Here is a 20,284-nt window from a genome sequence, read left to right on the forward strand (position 1 = left end):
CTTGATCTGACCTCCAGTGACTTCTTTCTTTACCTGAAGATAAAGGATATACTGAAAGGAAGACATTTTGATGACATTCAGGACATTAAGGGTAATACGATGACAACTCTGATGGCCAATACAGAAAAAGAGTTCCAAAATTGCTTTAAAGGGTGGACAAGGCACTGGCGTCAGTGCATAGCTTCCCAAGGGGACTACTTTGAAGGTGACCATAGTGATACTCAGCAATGAGGTATGTAGCACTTTTTCTAGGATGAGTTCATGGACTTAATTGTCAGACCTCATATGCATGTGTGTGAGCGTAAACACGTGAGCATGTGTGTCACTTGTCACAAAATATCTAAATGGCAGGAGGGATGGCCCTTAGCATGTAAAACTTCTCTGGGTTATGTATGAAGTGTGTTCTGAGTACCAGACCCCAGACTAGGGGTGTGAGATGCAGTGTGAACCTGAGGTGGGTGTTGGCAATTACTGCTCAGAGGTCAGCATGCATGGTCCAAGAATGTGTCAGTGCACCCGGGCCCTGTACCCTCAGACACATGTGGTCAGTGAGCATGTTGTGGCCATCCCCTGGGCCTGCAGAGACATCCTTGAGCATCTGCCTCACCCTTGCAGGGTCCTGGAGATGCATGGTCTGGGTTAGAAGCAAAAACTCAAACACATGTGTGAGGATCTTGCTGGAAGGGGAGGGCTGGTCTCTGGACTGAGGCACCGTGGTGCTGGGGTCACCGTCTGCAGCATGGGGAACAGCTGCCAGCAGAAGTGGTGGTTGGTTAGGAAAGGGAAGGATGGCTTAGAAGGTTATTGAGATGCCCGTGGATCCCAAGGGCAGTGAGGCCACAGGCCGTGATGTCAGGTTGCAGGGTGTTGGGGAGCCCTGGGACCCTGTGTCCAACGACCAGAGGGTCGGGGTGTTAGAAGCTGTATCAGTGAAACCCTTGGGAGGAAGCATTTGAGGGCTGAGGACAGGCCTAATTGCTGAGGCTGAGAGATGTCAAAACACAGGAAAAGGCCAGGAGGCGTCACTGCGGGGCTTGGCACATCTGTCCAAGCACCCAGCAGTGCCCGGGGATCACTGCAGAGGATGCATGTCCCACCCAGGCCGCCACGTTCAGCATGGAGGCGCCTTACCCACGCCTGGGCCACTCCATTGCCCTTAAAAGAGGCGTCCAGGACCCTTTACCTGGGAGACCAGCTGAGGGGGCTTTGTCAGATGGACAAGTGGTAACAGCCAGGAGGCAGAGGGGACTTGGGAAATGGAAGAGCAGATGCAGATAGCTCGTGCTGGGAGGGCAGGTTGCTGTAGGCGGTGGCCCCTCCTGCCTCCTAAGTTCTTCCACTCAGTTGACTCCGCTAGAATGAATTGTACTCTTTTTCTGCATCCATAGCACATCATAGCTACTTAAAAAAAAATCCAAGTCACTGCCTCTCTCTCACTAAGCCTTGAGCTCCTGGGTCTCAGCGCCGGGCAGCTTGGAGAAGGCTGGATAGGGAAGGAGGGAATCTTCCTGACTTTACATTAATAGCAAGAAAGTTACCTTGAAGATAAAGGTCACTTTAGGGCCTGAGGCCCTGGCTTTCTGGCTTTAGGCCTGAGGACCATATCCCCAGAGGAGACACCCTACACCAGCAGGTATAGCTGTTTCTGCTTTGCTGGGAAGCTCCAGGTCCACAACCGAACGTCTGCCTTGTAAGGCCATCACGTGTGGATGGGACAGGCGTGGGCACATGTGGACACCCCACCCCACCCCCCAGAGATGGGGAGGAGATGGTGACCTCCAGAGTCAGTGCATTTCCTTCATCCTTCTCCGCGAGGGTGTTTCTTCCCGAGTGGTGTGAATGCCTGCGTCTGCAGCATCAGCTCTCTGGGGATTTGGTTTTTCAGGATGTGCTGTTTTTGCTGGGCAGCTCATTGGGGCCTGCAGCCCCTCTTTCTCTGATCTCCCAAAGGGGGACCTAGACCCTTGTTGCTGTCTTTTGGGATTCAGGGAAGGTCGTTGAGGATGCCTGGGGAGAAGGTGTTAGGTTTGGCGGTGACTGGCATGAGCATGTCGTGTTGATCACTCATTTTTTTTTAGCAAATTGCCTTCAAGAATCTGGTGCAGAGAAACCGCCAGGCAGAGCAGCAGGCCAGCCGGCCACCCCCGCCCAACTCTGTCATCCACCTGCCTTTCATCATCGTGAACACCAGCAAGAAGACTGTCATCGACTGCAGCATTTCTAACGACAAGTAGGTTGTCCATCTGCCCCCACGGTCTCAGCGCTGATCTCAAGTCAGAAATGAAGAGTGCCATAGTTGGCGGTATTAACTGCTTATCGGTTCATTTATATGAGTACCTAGTTTGTAATTAAATACAATCTTTTGGCATAATTAATTTAGAAATTTGCTTCTCGTTCCCCTGATTATACATCTCTCTTTTAAAAGGAAAACAAATCAAACCTGTTAGGATTATTCGTAGGAGAGTTGTTCAAACGTATCACAACTGGCAGATGGTGTTCACTGTTAGTCCTGGGGGCCAGGCAGCCCGGACCGCAGGTAGACCGACCAGCAACCTGCTGGGGAAGTGCCCCCAGAGCCTAGATGATGATTCGCGATGCCACCTGAGTCCCCCGGGTCACTGTTTCTGAGTTGATGCATTTTGTAGACACCAGATGAAAGGGCACCCGAGGAACCAAGTATGTCCATCTCTGTCTTGAAGCTGGCACTTTGCTGATAGGGACTCTCTCCTCCAGATTTGAGTATCTATTCAATTTTGACAACACGTTTGAAATCCATGATGACATAGAAGTGCTGAAACGCATGGGGATGGCCTATGGGCTGGAATCTGGAAGCTGCTCCGCTGAAGACCTCAAAGTGGCAAGAAGTTTGGTGCCGAAAGCGCTGGAACCCTATGTGACAGGTCAGTCGGTCCCAGTGACCACAGTGGCTGAGTGGCTAGAGTAAGGACAGTTCCCCAGCCCTCAGGTGTTCAGCTCTCCTCTGCTGAGATGGCTCAAGGTCACGGCACTGAGAGCAAGGATAGGCGGGGACATGAGAGGGTCTTGGGGACTGCAGGAGTGGGCATGGTAGGCAGGATGGCCATCTGGTGGGGCCCTCGGCCGCTGAAACACTTGGTGAGTGGTGTCCACAGTGGCATTTTGTGGGTTTGGCCATGCAGTTTATATGAAGGTGTTAAGTCAGGTTTCACCTTCCAGGTAGGGCGCCCAAAAAGAGAGATTGAAGTTCTCTGAGGAATGTAGTAGGCTTGGACATTTCCCTTGAGGTAGTTGATTGGTCACTGCAGCAAAGTAACAAAGAATATTGATGTTCTGTGCCTATTACTGATGGCCGGAGTGTGGAAGCATTTGCGTGGTGAGCTGTTATTCTGGTTCTCTGGATTTCATTCTGGTGACTCCTGTGCTAAGAAAGATCCTGGCCACAGAGCGGGGAGGGGGCTTGGTGGCAAGAAAAAGCTGCCGTCACTGCCCCACTTTGTGGTGTAGCTCTGTTCCCGAGAGCTGTGGCGTTGGATTGGACTCAGAGCTCCTGGTCCATTCAGAACAAGTGGGCCTCTAGCCTCAGGTTGCCCAGTGAAACTGGCTCTTCCTGCCGTCCTGCAGACTAGCAGCCAGCCTGCTGGGACACCCAAGCTGACGCGTCATTGAAATCCTCACCCTATCACCCTGTTCTTGGTACAGACCACTGTCTCTAGGACAGGCGTGAATGTTGGTCCTTCATCCCCCTCGGTCCCCACTTTCTGCTTTATGACAACAGTTTTGATTCAGTGGCACAGTAGTGTCGTCATCAGTGACTGCACGTAAATTAAGGGCTTCCATGCCTTCTTACAGAGGACCGGCCCACTGGCCGTGCCTGGCTGAGCAGGGCTGCTTTCTGGGAGGTGGCATGGCACAGAAAACTCTAGGCAGATCTCAGGTGCCCAGGCCCCGTGGCTGTCTTGTTTCAGCATGAGTGCCCCTGTTTCTTCTGGTCTCTGCTTTGTGACGTTTGCTTTATTTCTTTCTCTTTTCAGAAATGGCTCAGGGATCACTCAGCAGTGTATTCATCACGTCGTCGGTTTCGACCTCTAATGGCACAAGGCTTTCTGCCAGGTAACTGCATTTCTGGGCCGAGGTGGGTGGGCAGTGGGGCCGCTTTGTCCCCTGGCAGTGTGAAGCCCCCAGCTTTCATACAAACAACCTCAATTCCTCAGCCGTTCAGACGGGATTCACTGTGCAGTCCTGTGGGACCGCCACACCCTGGAAGCGGTGTCAGCCCCTTTCCCCCACCCGAGGGTACTTCACACACCTGTAGCTTGTCCCCTTCGTGGAAAGCAGCTTTCTTACTGGTTTCTTCCCCCTAAAAAGTAAAAGCAATACATGTATTTTATTTTTTAAAAAGTAGCACACAGCAAAAACCACCCAAACCCCACTGCCGGCAGCCTTAAGTGATAGTGTTTCTCAATCATTTTTTCCCCTATTTCTTTTAAAACAATGAGGTCACAATGTACATATAACTTTGTTCCCTGCTTTTTTCACTTTACCTTTTATTGTATGTATTTCTCTGTGTTATTGAGGCTTTATTATTTAAATCAATGTGTATTTAACCTTTGACCTAGCAGTCCCACAGAGCAGAATATATCATCCCTAAGTGTTTATCTTAGTTTTGAAAAGAAAAATAATTTCAGCATTAAGTATTGACAAAACAATGGTTTTATGAACTTTTGTATTGTATTATGTTATAAATTATACATATTACTTTATATTAATCCTAAGTATTAATAAATGTTTAATTTTTAAAATATAAGAAATTAGCAGCCTGTAGGTCCAACAAAATGGGATTGATGTAATAAATTACAGTGTGCACACACCTTCGATGCAGTGCTCTATGGCCGTTGAACCCGTACGGCACTTTGGGTTTCTGTGTGACACAGATGAGGCCACAGGGTGGCCCTGAGCGAGCCGTGCATGGGCAGTGAGGGTGCGAGGCCATGGGGTCAGCTCTAGGGGAGGTTCCAGGCTCTGCGGCCCAGCTCACTTGAGGGAGATGGGACTGGTGATGGCTTAGTCATAGATGTGCTGCGCGGATTAGTGAGATGGTGAAGTTCTTTGTAGGGGGTCTGACACATGGTCAGATTTTGACAGAGGTCAGCTCAGTTTTTAATTTTAACTCTCCCGCTATATGTGTGTGTCTAGGGATCAGTCTGAACTGGGAAAATGCTGAACATTGGTTATTCCAAGAGGTGGAATTTGGGTATTTTCTAAACTTCCATCTTCATGAAATTCATTTTATTGATTAAATTTTATAGATTCATGTCAGTTTTTATAACAAGGGAAGCAAGACCTTTATCATTTCAGAAGAAAAACCAACATTAACGGTGGCATGATAACGATATTTTATGAAGGCACGATAGTTTACTGAACTGTTAGACATTTAGGTGGTTCCCAGCTGCTATAAGCAAAGCTGCAGTGAGCAGCTTTATGGCTAAATTTTTCACCCTTTCTGACTTGTTTTGCTAGACTAGATTTCCCAGATGTAGAATTACTTTGTCAAAGAGCAGAACATTTAATAGTAGTTTTTGTTGTACAGTGTTAATAAATATCAGTAAACGGTATTAGAATATATACATATGGTTTTATGTTAATGAAAATACGTCTTAATGCTAGACTATATTGCAGCTCTGGCCTGTGGTTGGTTTCTGTGTTGCTGCAAACCTTTTAGGGTTCCTGATCCATATTGCCAAATTAAAGCAACACTTGCTACTTAATCATTTCATGCCCACCAAACTCCCTCTTTTTCAAGTGTATAATGGCCACATTTCCAGTGCAGTTGTGACCCTTTTATGTCCTATCTTTAAGTGGATTTAAACTGTGTGAGCTTCTCCTGGGAATGACTGAGTTCCTGTGTAGTTACAGGAGGCATTCTCAGAGTCTAGAACCTGGGTGATTGCTATCAACGTGTAAATTCTAGGTTGGCATCTCTTCAATACTTGATGTTTCTTAGAATACCTTTTCTTGCTGTGCAACTCAAATACTAAGAAATTGAAATTACTTTTGACCATAACCTACCCAAGTTACAATTCATAGTGGAAATGTGCACTTGTCCCTCCTCCTCGTGATTGGCATGGGCCATCACCTGTTCGTGCCCCAGGACAATAACTGACCCTTCGTGTCTGACTCACTCTATACTGAGATGCTGGGTGGTGGCTGATCTCAGGGGTCTTTCACCAGGATCCTAGCTCTTAAAATCTCTCACCGTTCTAGGTCAGGGCCTTGCCTATGGCACTCTTGACATTTTGGGCCAGATGACTGTTGTGGGCACTGCCCTGTGCATTATGGGGTGTTTGGTAATACCCTTGGCCTCAGATGCCAGTACCCCACCCCCTCCTGCCAGTTGTGACAACCAAAGGTTTTCACATGTCCCTGTTTGAGACCCCACAGGAGAATAATGCAACTGTAGGTGGGTTCCAAACACCCACCTGAGGACCAGTGTGTAGGGCCAGGCAACCCTGCCTTCTACCAGCTCCCAGCCCAGCAGCCGCACCCCCACCCCTCTGGGCATATGGTCCCTGCCCAGGGCCAGCCCCACCGACCTTCAGCAAATGCCATTCCACAAAACTGTAGAAAGCTGTGGGATCCTTGGAGCCTTCCTGGAAGTATAGGTTGCGGAGGAGTGTCTGCCTGAGACTCAGCTTTCACAGCTCAGCTTCCTGGGCTCTGCACAGAAACCAGAGGAGCTGAGGGTGGGGCTGAGGGATGTGATTTACACATGCATGTACACAAATGTGCATGTACACACGAATGCATGCACATGCATGGTCACACATGTACAAACACGTGCACACACATACACGTGCATGCACATACTCAGAACTTGCTGGGTGCTCTCCCACACACTGCTATCCAGGGAGCCTTTCTTTGGAGGGTCCCATGTCATCTTTGGGGCCCTTTTTCCTAACCATTTTCTGCCTCCTTGGAGATTAAGGAGTTCATAAGTAAAAGGCCTACAAAGAAGGATCTAATGGTTTTTCAGTTTGTACACTTAGGGATATTGTTTCTGTTGTAATAATAAATGGGGGAAAAGACTATATATCGTGGCCTTGCCAGTATTCCCTTCATTTTACTGGTTATGTTCAAGAGGACAAGGTTGAAAAGGATATAAAAAGGGTGGAACTGATAACAGAGTGTTGGGAGAATCTGTATTAGATAGGTGAAACTTTCCATTTCTGTTTGTATAATTGAAACTACCCAAACCTCCCTGAAATGCTGGCCTGTCTTTGGTGCAGGCTGCAGACATGCATCACTAACCGCCTTGTGTCACCTCCTGTTCTTGCAGTGACTTGACCAACGGTGCGGACGGGATGCTGGCCACAAGCTCCAGTGGGTCTCAGTACAGCGGGTCCAGAGTAGAGACCCCTGTGTCCTATGTCGGGGAGGACGACGACGAGGACGAAGAGTACAATGAAAACGACGAAGAAGACTGATGTTCTCGCTCGCAGGTCCTGCCCTCCCTCAAGTTAAGCTTCAGGAAAACATGTTTAGAGAAGAGAAACTTTTTTTAATGTGTTTTTTTCTGTTTCTTTTTGGCCTTCTCCCAAGAAGATATTGGTAAGCTATTGAATTCGATGTGCACCTCCGATAAGCAAGCCAGGGTTGTTTTCTGTCGGGTCTTTTAAGATGGGCTGCGGTGTGTATGGGTTCCAGTGTGCTGATGCAGGACCTCTATTTACTTTTTAGGATTTTGTGTTTTCATTTTCTATTTTTTTAAATTCACAGTTGATTTTTGCCCCGTTACAATTCTTGCTGAGTTTGCTGAATAAGCTCTACTCCATCCACATCAACGAAAATAAAACACCATCCAGTGGAGGCAGGTGCACCACCCAGAATGCTCTTCTCAGTGTGTTGTGAATGGTGCCACCTGCTGGCCGAGGGTGAGGCTCCAGGAAGAGTTTCGCATTGTTAAATCATGTGGTATCCCAAGAACTAAGCAAATGCAAAGCTCTGCTTTTCAACATTAAGCGCCATAAATCTTGTTATGACTTTTTTTTCTCTTAAATTATATTGACTGTGATTCCCTCAAGTTTATACTTTTTTTTTTCTCTCTATTTTGCAACAAACAAATTGCAAAGTTCATTTTTTTTGTTTGTTTTTGTTTGGTAAAAGTTTACTGCCATGCTGATGCAGCTATGAAAACTGTCTGGAAGGCTTGGAATGGTTTATTGCTTATGGTAAAATTTGCCTGATTTCTTACAGGCATTGTTTGGAAACTTTTTATTATATAGGTGTTTACATACTTATAAGTCTATCATTTAAAGACATGTACTGAAACAAATGTTGTATTTGTTTCGTAAGCATCTTCCTGTAATCTATTATAAAGTTGAAATTAAATATAGAGAATGTTTTAACAGTTTTTTAACTCAAAATTTGTCAATCATTTTTAATAGTTCTTTTTTTATAAAAAGAAAAAGGAATTTCGGGACAGGCAGTAGCCTCTTTTAAAATTTATTCACAAAGAACCATTAGCTGCACAGTTGCTGTTAGCTGCCTGTTCTAAAACAATAGTCTTTTTATTGAAACACAAATAAAATTTTCTGTAATATTTTATGGAATATAAAGAGACTTTAATTGTTTGACTTGTTTAACTTGGCACTGTTAGTTTTTATTAATAAAACGCGCATGGGCATTTTAAACAAGCTCTGTGTTTCTATAATTCAGAGATTACTGTCTAGAAATTATTGTATCCAGCTTTTTGCTGGAGTGAGGAAAAGTTGCCAGGCCAACCAATGGTGGGCTGGGACCCCACTATTGCTTGCTCCTCAGCTTGTCCTGCAGCTGCTCAAGGGATGGTGGGGACCCAAGAAAGAGGTCACAGTGGGCACAGGCCAAAGTGACGCCCCCTCTCCAGTGGCCAGTGGTGGGGAGAGAGTTTGTTCCTTGACTTTCTCCTGAATCCTAAAAGTTGAGACAGATTATGGGTTTGATTTTCAGAAAAAGAAGATCATAAGGTGAAAAAGGAGATCTGACTTCTGACCTCCACTGTTATTGTGACATATCTGAGGTGACCTGACCTCTGACCTATGACATGACATTTCTGAGGTGGCTCAATAAGTTTTCACTGATGGTATCAGAAATGAAGAACATTTGCTACATTATCTTATGTAGTACAGATGCCCAACAAATACATGATTCGGTTAACCGTACAGAATGTATACAGGGTTTTGATTCTCTTCTCAGACAACTGTGTTTATAATCGGGTTTCTCTGGTTTTCGGGTTGACAGATTTTTCTACCCAGTAGCTGTGTGGAGTGTTCTCTGTTGCCCTGTTGGCGGTGACGTGCCTGCTGCTCATGTGAGAAGGGGGCACCAGGCCGTGAGCTGTGGTTTGGGTGAAAAGTGGGTGACACTCGGTGAGAGCAGGTTTGTTTGTTCAGACAGAATGTTCTCATTTCAGTTTCTTTGAAAGGCATAGAGTTGCAGACTTCACATGCGTTCCTGGACGTTGATGGAGGGATGCGTGCTTGGTGAAAGGAAGGTTACTGCTGTTTGTAATTACCTCTGGTTTGTAGATTCTGTCACAAGGATGACACCGTCGTGTCCTCCAACAGTGTTTTGTAATTTCCCTGACTTGCAATTGAAACTTTAAAAAGGAGATTTTTAAAGAAAGAGGCATTTGATTTTTTAGTTAATTTTTCCCCTTATGAGGAAAGACGTGGCTGTTCTACGTAGAGTAAGTGTAACTTTAATATATTTATTTTTTACAATTTAGGAATCGCATTCTTTAAAACAAGCATTCAGAGTGCACATTATCATGTAATGTTTCATATTAATGCATTTATAGTCTTCATATTAACATGGGTAATAGTTCATTGAAGTATAGAAAAAATAAGTTATAGTAAGGAAAGTGATGTCTATATAGAAAGAGATTAATCATTTTAGGGTCTTGTTAGTTGAATAGTTGCTGCCTTAGGGTTGTCATGTTAACCTAACATTTTTATTATAGCTATACATTCTATCTAAAAATATAACGAAGATTTAATAAGAAACAGTTGATTCTAACGCTAAGTGCTTGATGCGCAGGTGCCTGTCTGGAGTTACCCGGCTGGCTTCAGTGGTGGCATTTTAGAACGTGTGAGCGCTGGCTGGGTGCAGAGCCAGCAGGCAGTCAGGAGGGTGGAGGTCTGCAAGTGACCCTGCAGGTTAAGGCTGGCGTCCTTGCTCCTTCACTTCTCAATTTTAAGCTTGAACTCCACTTTCCCTTCATAGGGGTCATGGGGGTTGTCATAGGTCACGTGCTCGGCCAGGATCTTGCACACGATGACAACTTCCGTGTTCCCGGGGATGTTGAGAAGCTTTGCTGCGACTAAAGGGTTGCTGTAGTGGGGCTGAAATGGAAATGTGGAAAAGATGTGTCAGAAATCTCACAATGAGTGTCTATCCTTAGATGCTACAAAGAGGCGATTCTTAGGCGCGTTCTGCATTAAGACCTGCAGGGATCTAACATCTCACGTAGGCGCTGCTACACGCCCCAGAATTCACTGGGGTAAATATGTCTCCCCACTTAGAATCGAGAATTGGGCTGGAGGAGACAGACAATACCAATGACAAAGTCAACTTCAAATTATATTTGATGAAAACAAATATAAAAATAAAACAGGAAAAAGCAAGAGACTTAGAGGAAATGCTTTAAAATGCAAATGCAGTTTTCTAAAAGGATTTGGGAGGCCATCGGAAAGCTAAAGAATTAGATTTTATGTTTGCGTTTTGTGTTAGAGCAATGCGTTCTCAGGTAATTAGGAGAACTGAGTTTGGGAAACACCCAGAGCATGAATGGTCAGGATGGGCTAAGGAAACACCTTTGTTTAATTTTTATAGGTAAAGTGTCTATGGCTTTCCTTTTGCTAATCGTTGCTAAATTTGAGATGATTTCAGTAGTTGTAGGGAAAAGAGAAACAACCTACCTGTGCTTTCTTCCCGTAGTAAGGGAAATAGTGTAGACTGAAGGTGCCGTTGGGCGGGTAGTACTCCACCTGCAGGGGCTGGATGTTCTTGTCATGCTGGTCCTGGGGGAGGAGAGGCCGCTGCCTGAGTAAGGCAGGATCTGAGTGGGTGAGGGTGTGTGTGTGTGTGTGTGTGTGTCTGTGTCTGTGCTTGTCTACGTATGTGCATGTGTGTGTATCTCTGCATGTCTTCATGTGTCTGTGCATGTGCATGTGTGTGCACAATAGGTGACCACAGAAATACTTTATTGTGTGATTAGCATAAACTAGATTTAATCTTTATAATCAGTACTGAGATCCCATCAGGGGTCTAATTTGTTAGTTTGCAAAACCCCTTGTGACTTATCAAAATTTTATTTTTACCATTTTAAGTCTTTGTAGGATAATAAAAGTGGATAGAGCTGAGAACGCGCTTGATTGTCCGTACGTGGGAATGAAAGCTGATAAGTCTGAATGGGCTGGTTTGCCAAAACTGGCTCAACGTTTGAATGGCTTTCTGGGATAAGGATCTACGTGCTTTTGTGGGATTTGTTTCGTTTCAGAGTCAGCGATGGATAACTTGAGCTTATCAAAGAACAGATGTAGGAAACTGTGGTGTCTTAAAATCTCAAGTTGGCCTACACATGTGGTTGAAATAACAAAAAAGGAAAAAGAAAACAAGATGATCCTTGGGCCCCACAGAGATTACAGGCTTTGCAGGGGTATGGTATTTCTGTGGACTAATAGCAGGGGAACCTTTGGTGAAGGCACAATGGTGAAAAACAACTTGAGAAAATAATTCAATAAAGACAAATTTAGTTATTTTCATGTACTTAAATACTAGTTTTGAGAAAAACTGGAACAAATTAATGCCAACTCTTAGCAGCCTATATACGAGTAAATACACTATTGAACAACTATAGCTGTTGGTAATCCGGTATGTTTTTGTAAATAAGCAAATAAAAAGGACACAACAAGCATAGAAGTGCCTTGGTTTTTCCAGATTGCCACCAAACATTTTGAAGTGTGTTAATAATATACTGTCCTAGGTGCTTTTTGAACCAAAACAATAACAAAAAAACCATTGTGTTTTTCTTACTAGGTTTTTTCCTCTCCTATATTAAAACTGTGTTGAGCAGTGTTTCGTTGTGTATCTGTCTGGCTTATTAGGCTGACAATCGAGATGTTCTTAGGGACAACCAGTTCAGTGATCCTGCAGGTTTGTAGCATAAACAAGATTATTGCAGACGATCGCACTCACCAGGAAGGCGCAGTCCACCCTGGGGGCCGTTTTGTTGCTGGGGAGAAACCTGACGATCTGGAAGGGAAAGGCGTCTCACGTTCATCTGTGAGCACGGAGGGACTCTCCTCTCCTGAGGGGGTTTCTGCAGGGCACTGAGAAGGGTCTGGGGGGTGATTCCTGTCCTAATAACCCCCAGTGGGTACTACCAACTCCTACATCAAAGCCAGAAGCCCTGCCCCAGGGCTGTGTTCTTGGCTGAAGGCAGGTAGCAGACGGCCTTGGACAGAAGGGCCCGAGCCCTGGCTGCCACTTCCAGGCCCTCCACAGAGCACTGAATTAGGGCGCAGCATCTGCTGTCTGTGCGGCAGGCAGCTCCCCGTACTCCCAGTCCACACCTTTCTCAGCCTGAAGTCCCAGCCCTTGTGTGTGCCCGGGCCTGGTACAGCACCTGCCTTGTCCACATACCTGCCCCAGTGTGCACAGCCTCCTGTGCAGTGCAAGTGTGAGCTGCCATCACACCTGCCAGACAGCTCTGACGAGACCCCAGCTGGGACCCAGGACATTGCAGTGCACAAATGCATGGCTTCCTCTAGGCATCTTAGGAAGGAAAATTGTGCCCTCGCAGAAGCTCAGAGCCCCTGGCCCCCAGGCCACACTTGCTGGCCATCATGGAGCCCTGTCCCCTCACCCCCTCACAGCCATATGCCACCTCTCATCCAGTCTCCACTGTCACCTCTCTCCTGCAGCCCCCCTAGTCTAGATGGACCGTGCCGTCCTGTAATTTGCTTGCACTAGTTCTGCCCCCACAGTCCTGGCCTCAGTACCTGGCCCTGAGCCTGTTTATGGGTCTCTGGCCCAGGTTGGAAACCCCTGCTCTGGACGGTTCCCAGGTATCCTCCCAAGTGCCTGTATAGGGCCCGGTTTCTTTCTTGCTGTTGTGCACACATGGCTGCCCCGGCACCCTGAATAGCCCCATGCTCTGCTGCTTGGTGTCCAGATGCCACAGAGTGTTAAGTAGGTGCTGTCTTTGAACAGGCGGTTTTCAGTGTGTATTTGAGAGAAGTAAGCTCATGAGCCAATGCAATGGGTGCGCGTTCGAAGGTGCAGAGTGAGGAAGGGGCGGCCTGTGCAAGTTGGGCCCCACCACCTCTGGAAGCCTGGATGGGAGGTCTGAGCACCCTGACCCACCACCACCCCACAGCACTCCCCAAAGGAGACCTCATACTGGATCTCTGGAAGCCTGGATGGGAGGTCTGAGCACCCTGACCCACCACCCCACAGCACTCCCCAAAGGAGACCTCATACTGGATCTCTGACCTCTACCCTTTTATACTCACCCTGTTCATTTTAATAATAAAACATGGCTTTCCTTCTGCAAAGCCGAAATTGGGATCCACGAGGCCTGAGCAGTTTTGCAGCATGTCTGTGGTGAACTTGCAGGAGAATTTGGTGTGGTTAGGGGCGCTGAAGCTTTCCTGGATGAAGACCTTCTCAGAAGTGCAGTTTATGTTGTGCTCTTGGGCCTCTGGTGAGTAGCCTGCCGGGACAGACACACCCCTGGGCACATTCCTCCAACTGCAGCCACTGAGGCTGTCAGAGGATGGTGAAGCCCATGCCCTTCAGTGAGATTGCCTTAGAAAAGGGGAAAATAGAGGCTGTGGAAACATTTTAAACCTTACCTGCCAGGAAGTCGTGGAGGGTGTGCACTAGGTCCGTCCAGGTCTTGTTATCAGAGATATTGTAGGAAATGTCCAGGCCTTTTTCCCCATAGACATCTGGCCTCAAGGTCACCCCTAGAAAAAGGGCACGACATACTAGCTTCCCAGATGGTCACCACATCCAAACTGTTGGCTGTGGAGTTGGTGAGTTACACACAGAGCTGTCTCAGGCTGGTGGTTGCCGAGTGTGGGATGCTACGGGTCCAGTCGGACCCAGGTCTTCAAGGGCACCTAGGTGAGGAGCCTGCGGCCAGGTGTCCTCTGTACCAGCAGCACGGCAAGGACCCTGCCCAGCAGCCTGGGAGCTACACGGTTGGAATGAGGCCTGTCTGGGAGCAGTGTGCAGTCCTCAGCTGAAGGCCGTATGGGCTCTTCCGGCACAAGGCCTGCGCCAGCCACCTGGCCACACTCACTGTTGCAAGTGATGACTCATCCAGGGTCAACTGGGTTTCTAAGCAAAGTTGTGTTTGAATGCACATTTGAAAAAGTATCACTGGTTTGGTTAAGTACAAAAGCAATCTAACAACATATTAATTGTAAAAAAAAAAAAATCAAAATGTATAAGTGCAGGAAGTTCAATTGACAGCCCTGTTTTCCCAGTCTCAAGTCTCGTGTGCATCCTTTGGAAACATTTCTGTGAACACAAACATGTAGACATGTGCATGTATATCATGCGTTTCTCCACATAAATGGGAGCATACTATCCATATTCCACTTTTGTGTTTTCATTTTCCGGCACCTGTTGTAATCATCTTTCCTTGGCATTTCATATCAACTCACCTTTTTTGTCCCACAATTACTCCATCATGTTGCATTGTGGGAAATGTTCCACGACTGACTTAACCAGTCCCCAATTCATGCGGGTGACTTTTTAAATCAGCAACTAGGGTTTTGTTTCTATGGATGCCATGAAAGTAACAGCTATACATGGTTTAAAATTAAAAACCTTCAGAAAGGTTTAAAAGAAAAGAAAGCACTCTACTCCCTCTCAACTACCCATTATGAGTGTGTTTCACAGCCTCTAATCAGGTTCTCATATAACTTGTTCATCAGCTTCAGAAGGTGGCTGTTTCCTGGTCCCCTGCCTCCTCCTGGTGACAAGGGGACACACCTTGCCTTGCCATCCATCCTCAGAGTTTTGGGCAAATTATATTATGGTTATGTTCTCAAGTTTGTAATATATTACGTTGTTCTGAAATTGCATTGAACTCCTCTATGTTTCATCTGTTGGTTGATTCTAAAAATTGACACCCATTAAAGCACTTTGGTGTCATGATGATTTATAGACAGATTCACTGAGGATCCCAGCAGAATAGCTGGATCCGCTAAGCTCCCCACCCGCTGGAGAATGTTTGAGGTGGCTGCTCTTAAAAACTCTTGAATTTTCTTTTCTTCTAGGTCACCCCTATGTGCTGCTGACATGTTTTTGGGGTTGTTATCTTCTTTAGAAAGTATTAAGGATGCATGGGGATAAACATTTTGAGTAAATATGTGCTGGAAAATGCTTTTTCATCCTTCATTTCATTCTTCCTTTCGTCTCTGCCCTCTGTCTTTTCCCTTTGTTTTTGGTTTTTGCAGTCACCCTGGGTTAATGGGCTGTGTGGAAGTCTTGGTTAGAATCACCTTCCCCTCGCTGTTTCAGGCTCTAGGGTTGTCTCATTTGGTGCCAACTCAGGAGAGGAGAGTGGACGCTCAGCTCACTGAGCCACCTCCATCAAACAGGACAGTAGACTAACTGCACTTAGAGAAAACCGCACGTGTTCTGAATTGAGTCTGCTTTTATGGAGGTAATACGCTCCCGCAGAAAAGATGCCTCAGGACTGAGGGGCATTCAGAGGGAAACAAAAGCACTTTCCCTCCCTTTGTTCTTAATCCCTTAAGAACAGTTTCTTGTATATCCCCCAGAAATGTCCTCTGTGACTATATATGTATACAAAGCTAGTGACATCAACAAAAACCTTCTGTTTTAATAATTACAACTGAAACCAAAGTCTGACTTTAATCTGCAGTCATCTTCCTCATCAAAAGAAAATGGGGGACCGTCCACATCGGGCTGTGCCCCTCAAAGCCCTGTAGCCACTGGTGAGGGTCACAGAGGCCCCTCTGGGGCTGCCCCTCTGGGTTTGTTCCTGGAGGGTTTGTGTTGGGACTGACTGTCGCCCCCACGGTATCCTGGCACGAGCATCACCCCTGTTACCTGGTGACTTTAGCTGGTCTTGGTAGTCAGGTGTGTATGGGTCAAGTGTGCACATCAGCGAGTATATGCACAGGGCGAAGAGTCCAGTCATCACCACGTAGAAGGCCACGTAGTAGAGGCTGATCCACACTGCGGGGGGAGAGGCAGGCCAGCGCAGCTGACACATTTCCTAATCCCCGTAGGACACAACGGAAAACCCACCGCTGCACCCATCTTACAGTGAACAACTCAGTGGTGTGGAGTATATTCACACAAAACATTGTACAACCATCACCTCTATCTAGTTCCAGAATATTCTCATCACTCCAAAGAAATCCCATATACCCCTGAAAAGTCGTCTTAAAAATTGTAACATAGCTCTAAACTGCTGCTCTCAGATCTAATCCTGACACTTTGGGACCAATCCTCAGATGTTCCCACCTTGCAGGTCCCTGGTGCCAGGGGGTATTAGAGTTAAAATGGGCCCTTGGGGTGATCTGGTGAGGGAGGTGAAGCCTGGCCGGAAGTCCGAGCAGGACCTGAGTTCTGGGAGCCCCACGCTGCTGGTGGGTGGTCCTCTGCCTCCCTCCTCAAAGCAGCCCCTCCTTTTCCTTCCTTGCCCAGCACAAACCCCACCAGGACAGCGTTCCCTGCCAGGCACATACCCCACCGGGACAGGGTCCGGCCCAACAGCTGCCCCGTGTCTGGGTTCCAGCAGTAGCGTTGGAATTCCTCCATCCGCTGGCTGCATGACTTTTTCTCCTGCAGTGCTGCCATTGCCCTGCGTCTGGAGCTTCTGGAGGTCCCCCTCCTGTAGAATAGGGGTGCTCCCCACACCGAGACTGAGAGGGGAAAGTCCTCGTCTGGGTTTTATAGTCTCCTTCAGAGGTCAAAGGCACCCTGGAGACAGGTTCCAGAGAAAGCACAGAGCGGTGTTATCAGACCTCGGCTATCCAAACACCAGTGGCAGGCAGCTCCGTGAGCTCGGCAGGTTCTCCTGCTATCAGGCGCCCCTTCACCTTCTCCCCTGCGCAAGCAGGGTGGTGCCACCTCTTTTTACCGCCCCCTCCACTCGGGATGCCCTTGGCCTGTGACTTTGTTTTCTGATAATGACTAAGGAGGAATACTTCCTTCCATGAACAGCGACTTGTTCAGCTCTGCCCCATTCTCTCACTGGCTTTAGGAGGAAAGATATAAACAGCACAGGTCAGCACGAGGGCAGGCCTGGACCCGGAGGCTTGCCTGCTGCTCAGACACTTCCTGGTCTGAGATGTGGAACAGGTCACCAATGTTATGATATTGCCATCGCAAGTGGCTCCAGACTGTCATTTCCAGTATTTATCACTCATTGGAGAGAATACATCTGACATTGTGAAAACAGCCAGCGTGTGAAAGGGGCTAGATGTTCTGTTCCAGACAAGAGGGTTCAGAGGGGTCCCTGGTCCCTTCACGTCCCATTGCTCTTGATGCTTAGTTTCAGCAATAAGGATGTTGCCCTCTGAGATCCATTGTTGGGTAGGACATGGGTTCTTTAGGACTTTTTTGTGTCTATGGAGGAATTCACAGTCATATAATCTAGAGGTGCATTTCAAAACTGAATGCACAACATGCCTTGTGCATCTTGTTGAAATACAGATTCTGACCCAGTGGGCCCAGGAGCTCCCGATGGACTGTGCCTGTGGCTATAGGACTGCCACAATGTCCAGATGGGGGATGCTTGGCCTGACAGCACATTGGAGTCACCTGGAGAACCTTGAAACCTATTGCCTGTCCCACCCCCAAGTTTCTGAGAGAGCCAAGCTGCTAGGTGTCCTGAGCTTCAAGAGAGCTATGAGCCCCCCAGACCATCTTAATGGGTGACCAGAACTACTGGCTTAGAGGACTTAGTGGTTTACATAGCTGGGGCCATGACATCTGCTCACTGGGGCATCCAACTCTGCGGTTAGGTTGAAAGGCCAATGCCACGCAAATATAATGTTCCGCAGAGGGCTTTCTATAAATATCTCAATCAAAACCCAGTTAAAATAATGGGTATTGTACAGAAAGATACAGAATTCCATTCATTGTCACATCTAGGCTTTTCCCCTTAGGGACCCATGTAGCCAAATTTGAAGATTTCTTTGGTAAGAAGAATAATGAAAAACCCTCTTGCCATTACTCTGCCTCATTTTCTTTAGAGTGATTTAGAGTTTATCAAGAAAATGAGCACTCTAAAATTAAGGTGGAATTGCACCACTTTAGCTAGGACTCCTAATTTCTGAATGCACCAATCCTATGCATTTTCCTGAACACTGCTCCTATTCACAACTTTGGAACTTTAGGACAATGGAAACACAGAGCGTGGTGTTAGGTTGCAGTCTAATTATCCACAACCTGTGGGTCTGGGAGCCTGAGTGCTGGGGCCTGAAGATAAGTACAGCAACTGTTGTCCACAGAATAAATGGCACCCTTGTCAATGAAGTGTAGTGATGCTCTTGAAATGATCAAAATATGAACTCTCTTTGGAAGCCGTTGAACTAAATTTTCCCCACTTAGTCTCTGAATTCCCAGAAGCATGAAAGTATGTGCTGAACTGCACACACATTATCAAAGTGACCTTCTCTGGACACCCTTGTAAGAAGGAGAGGCAGGGAAAGGGTGCTGGTAGAGGGCAGCTTTCCCCACGGCATGCTCTAAAAATGTAGTACAGATGTCCCATTAAGAGTGGGCTCCAGACAAAGTGGGGAGCATACCCCCAGGTTCCCAAGTGGGGAGCCAAGACTTCTACCCTCACCTGGCAATAATGAAGTAGAGCCCAATTCCCTTCTGCCACTAACGCGGAGTCAGAGAAAGCAGCTAAAACTGAGGAGAACCATGTAGATTTCAAAATGAATTAAAACAAGGCAATCAATTGAGTGCCAACATTGAGGTGACAGCGATGTTGGGATTACCTGGCAGATTTTAAAGCAGCCATGATAAAATTGCTTCAGTGAGCAATTATGAAAATGCTCAAAACAAACCAAAAAATAGAAAGCTTCAGCAAAGAAACAGAAGATACAAAGAAGAACCAAATGGAAGTTTTAGATTAAAAAATACACAATAACCAAAATAAAAAGCTCAAAGAATGGACTCAACAGCAGAAGGAAGAGGGCAGAGGAAAAAACCATTGACATGGAGGAAAAATGCAATAGAAATTATCTGATCTGAATAATAGAAAGTAGACTTGGGAAAAAATGCACAGATCCTCCTTTTAAAAATCTTTAACATTTGTGTCATCAGAGTTCTATTGTAGAAGAAGGGAAGTAGAAGAGCAGGGCTGAAAACTCAAAGAAATAATGACTGAAAACTCCCCAAATTTGGCAAAAGACATAAACCTACAGAGTCAAGAAGCTGAGTGAATCCCCAACAGGACAACCATGTCCCACACCAAATCCATGCCAAGATGCATCTAATTAAACTTAAAATTAAAGACACACACATACAACCTAGAAAGCAGCCAGAGAAAAACCATTTGAATGACAGCAGATACCTCATCAGAAACCAGAGGCCAGTAGGAAGTTGCACAATACTTTTAAAATACTGAAAGAAAAGTACTGTCAACATAGAATTCTAAATCCAGCAAAAATAGCCTTTAGGAATGAAGGGAAAATCAAGACATTCTCAAATAAAGGGGGGAAAAAAGTAAAATAATTTATCACCAACAGATTTATCTTAAAAGGATGGCTAAAGGAAGTTCTCAAAACAAAAACACAATGTTAAAAGAACACATATTAGAATATCAGGAAGGAAAATATAACAGAAAAATATCAGCAAATACTATACACTTTCCTTTTCTTCTTGAGTTTTCCAAATTTAGTTTGATAGTTGAAGCAAGAATTATAACATTGCCTAACATTGCTCTAAATGTATGTAGATAAAATAACATACAATTACATTATAAACAGGAAGGATAAAAAGAGGTAAGATTTCTATACTTCATTCAAACTGATAAAATGACAATAGAATGTGAAAAGTTATGTATATGTAATGTCATGCCTACAACAACCAATAAAAAGCAATATAAAGAGATACACTCGGGCCGGCCGAGTGGTGCGATGGTTAAGAACTCGTTTGGGACACCAGAGAGCCCCGGTTCGGATCCCACATATGAGGGCCAGTGACGCTGCCCTCTACAGCTAAGATGCTGAACAACAGCTCAACCTGGAGCTGGGCTGCC

At 46.2% G+C, this 20,284-nt stretch overlaps 2 protein-coding genes across 6 annotated transcripts in view; one reads left to right on the forward strand and one right to left on the reverse strand.

Moving 5' to 3' along the window:
• The window catches only part of TFDP1 (transcription factor Dp-1), a 52,342-nt gene extending 43,676 nt beyond the window's left edge, over nucleotides 1–8,666 (forward strand). For all 5 annotated transcript variants that reach the window (XM_019644825.1, XM_019644829.1, XM_019644828.1 and 2 more), the window contains exons 7-10: nucleotides 2,079–2,230; nucleotides 2,734–2,900; nucleotides 4,011–4,089; nucleotides 7,313–8,666. In XM_019644825.1, the coding sequence (XP_019500370.1) occupies nucleotides 2,079–2,230; nucleotides 2,734–2,900; nucleotides 4,011–4,089; nucleotides 7,313–7,460 (546 nt within the window). In that variant the 3' untranslated portion in view covers nucleotides 7,461–8,666. The remainder of the gene's footprint in view (nucleotides 1–2,078; nucleotides 2,231–2,733; nucleotides 2,901–4,010; nucleotides 4,090–7,312) is intronic.
• A 90-nt stretch (nucleotides 8,667–8,756) lies between these two features.
• ATP4B (ATPase H+/K+ transporting subunit beta) lies at nucleotides 8,757–18,073 on the reverse strand. Its single transcript, XM_019644830.1, has 7 exons — nucleotides 16,755–18,073; nucleotides 16,111–16,239; nucleotides 13,875–13,988; nucleotides 13,533–13,732; nucleotides 12,214–12,270; nucleotides 10,935–11,036; nucleotides 8,757–10,358 (listed from the first exon to the last, which is right to left on the reverse strand). Exons 1-7 carry the CDS (start codon nucleotides 16,864–16,866, stop codon nucleotides 10,197–10,199), a joined length of 876 nt encoding a protein of 291 aa, XP_019500375.1. The 5' UTR covers nucleotides 16,867–18,073; the 3' UTR covers nucleotides 8,757–10,196.
• Between the last annotated feature and the right edge of the window lie 2,211 nt (nucleotides 18,074–20,284).

Source organism: Hipposideros armiger, unplaced genomic scaffold (assembly GCF_001890085.2).
Source record: "Hipposideros armiger isolate ML-2016 unplaced genomic scaffold, ASM189008v1 scaffold_91, whole genome shotgun sequence".
Lineage (NCBI taxonomy): Eukaryota > Metazoa > Chordata > Mammalia > Chiroptera > Hipposideridae > Hipposideros > Hipposideros armiger.

Coding starts and splice junctions, on each gene's coding strand:
- ATP4B (XM_019644830.1), bottom strand. CDS start 16,866: ATGGCAGCACTGCAGGAGAAAAAGTCATGCAGCCAGCGGATGGAGGAA. Junction 11,037..12,213: donor GGGTGGACTGCGCCTTCCTG/GTGAGTGCGATC, acceptor CTCCTCCCCCAG/GACCAGCATGACAAGAACAT. Junction 10,359..10,934: donor ACTACGGGAAGAAAGCACAG/GTAGGTTGTTTC, acceptor TTTCCATTTCAG/CCCCACTACAGCAACCCTTT.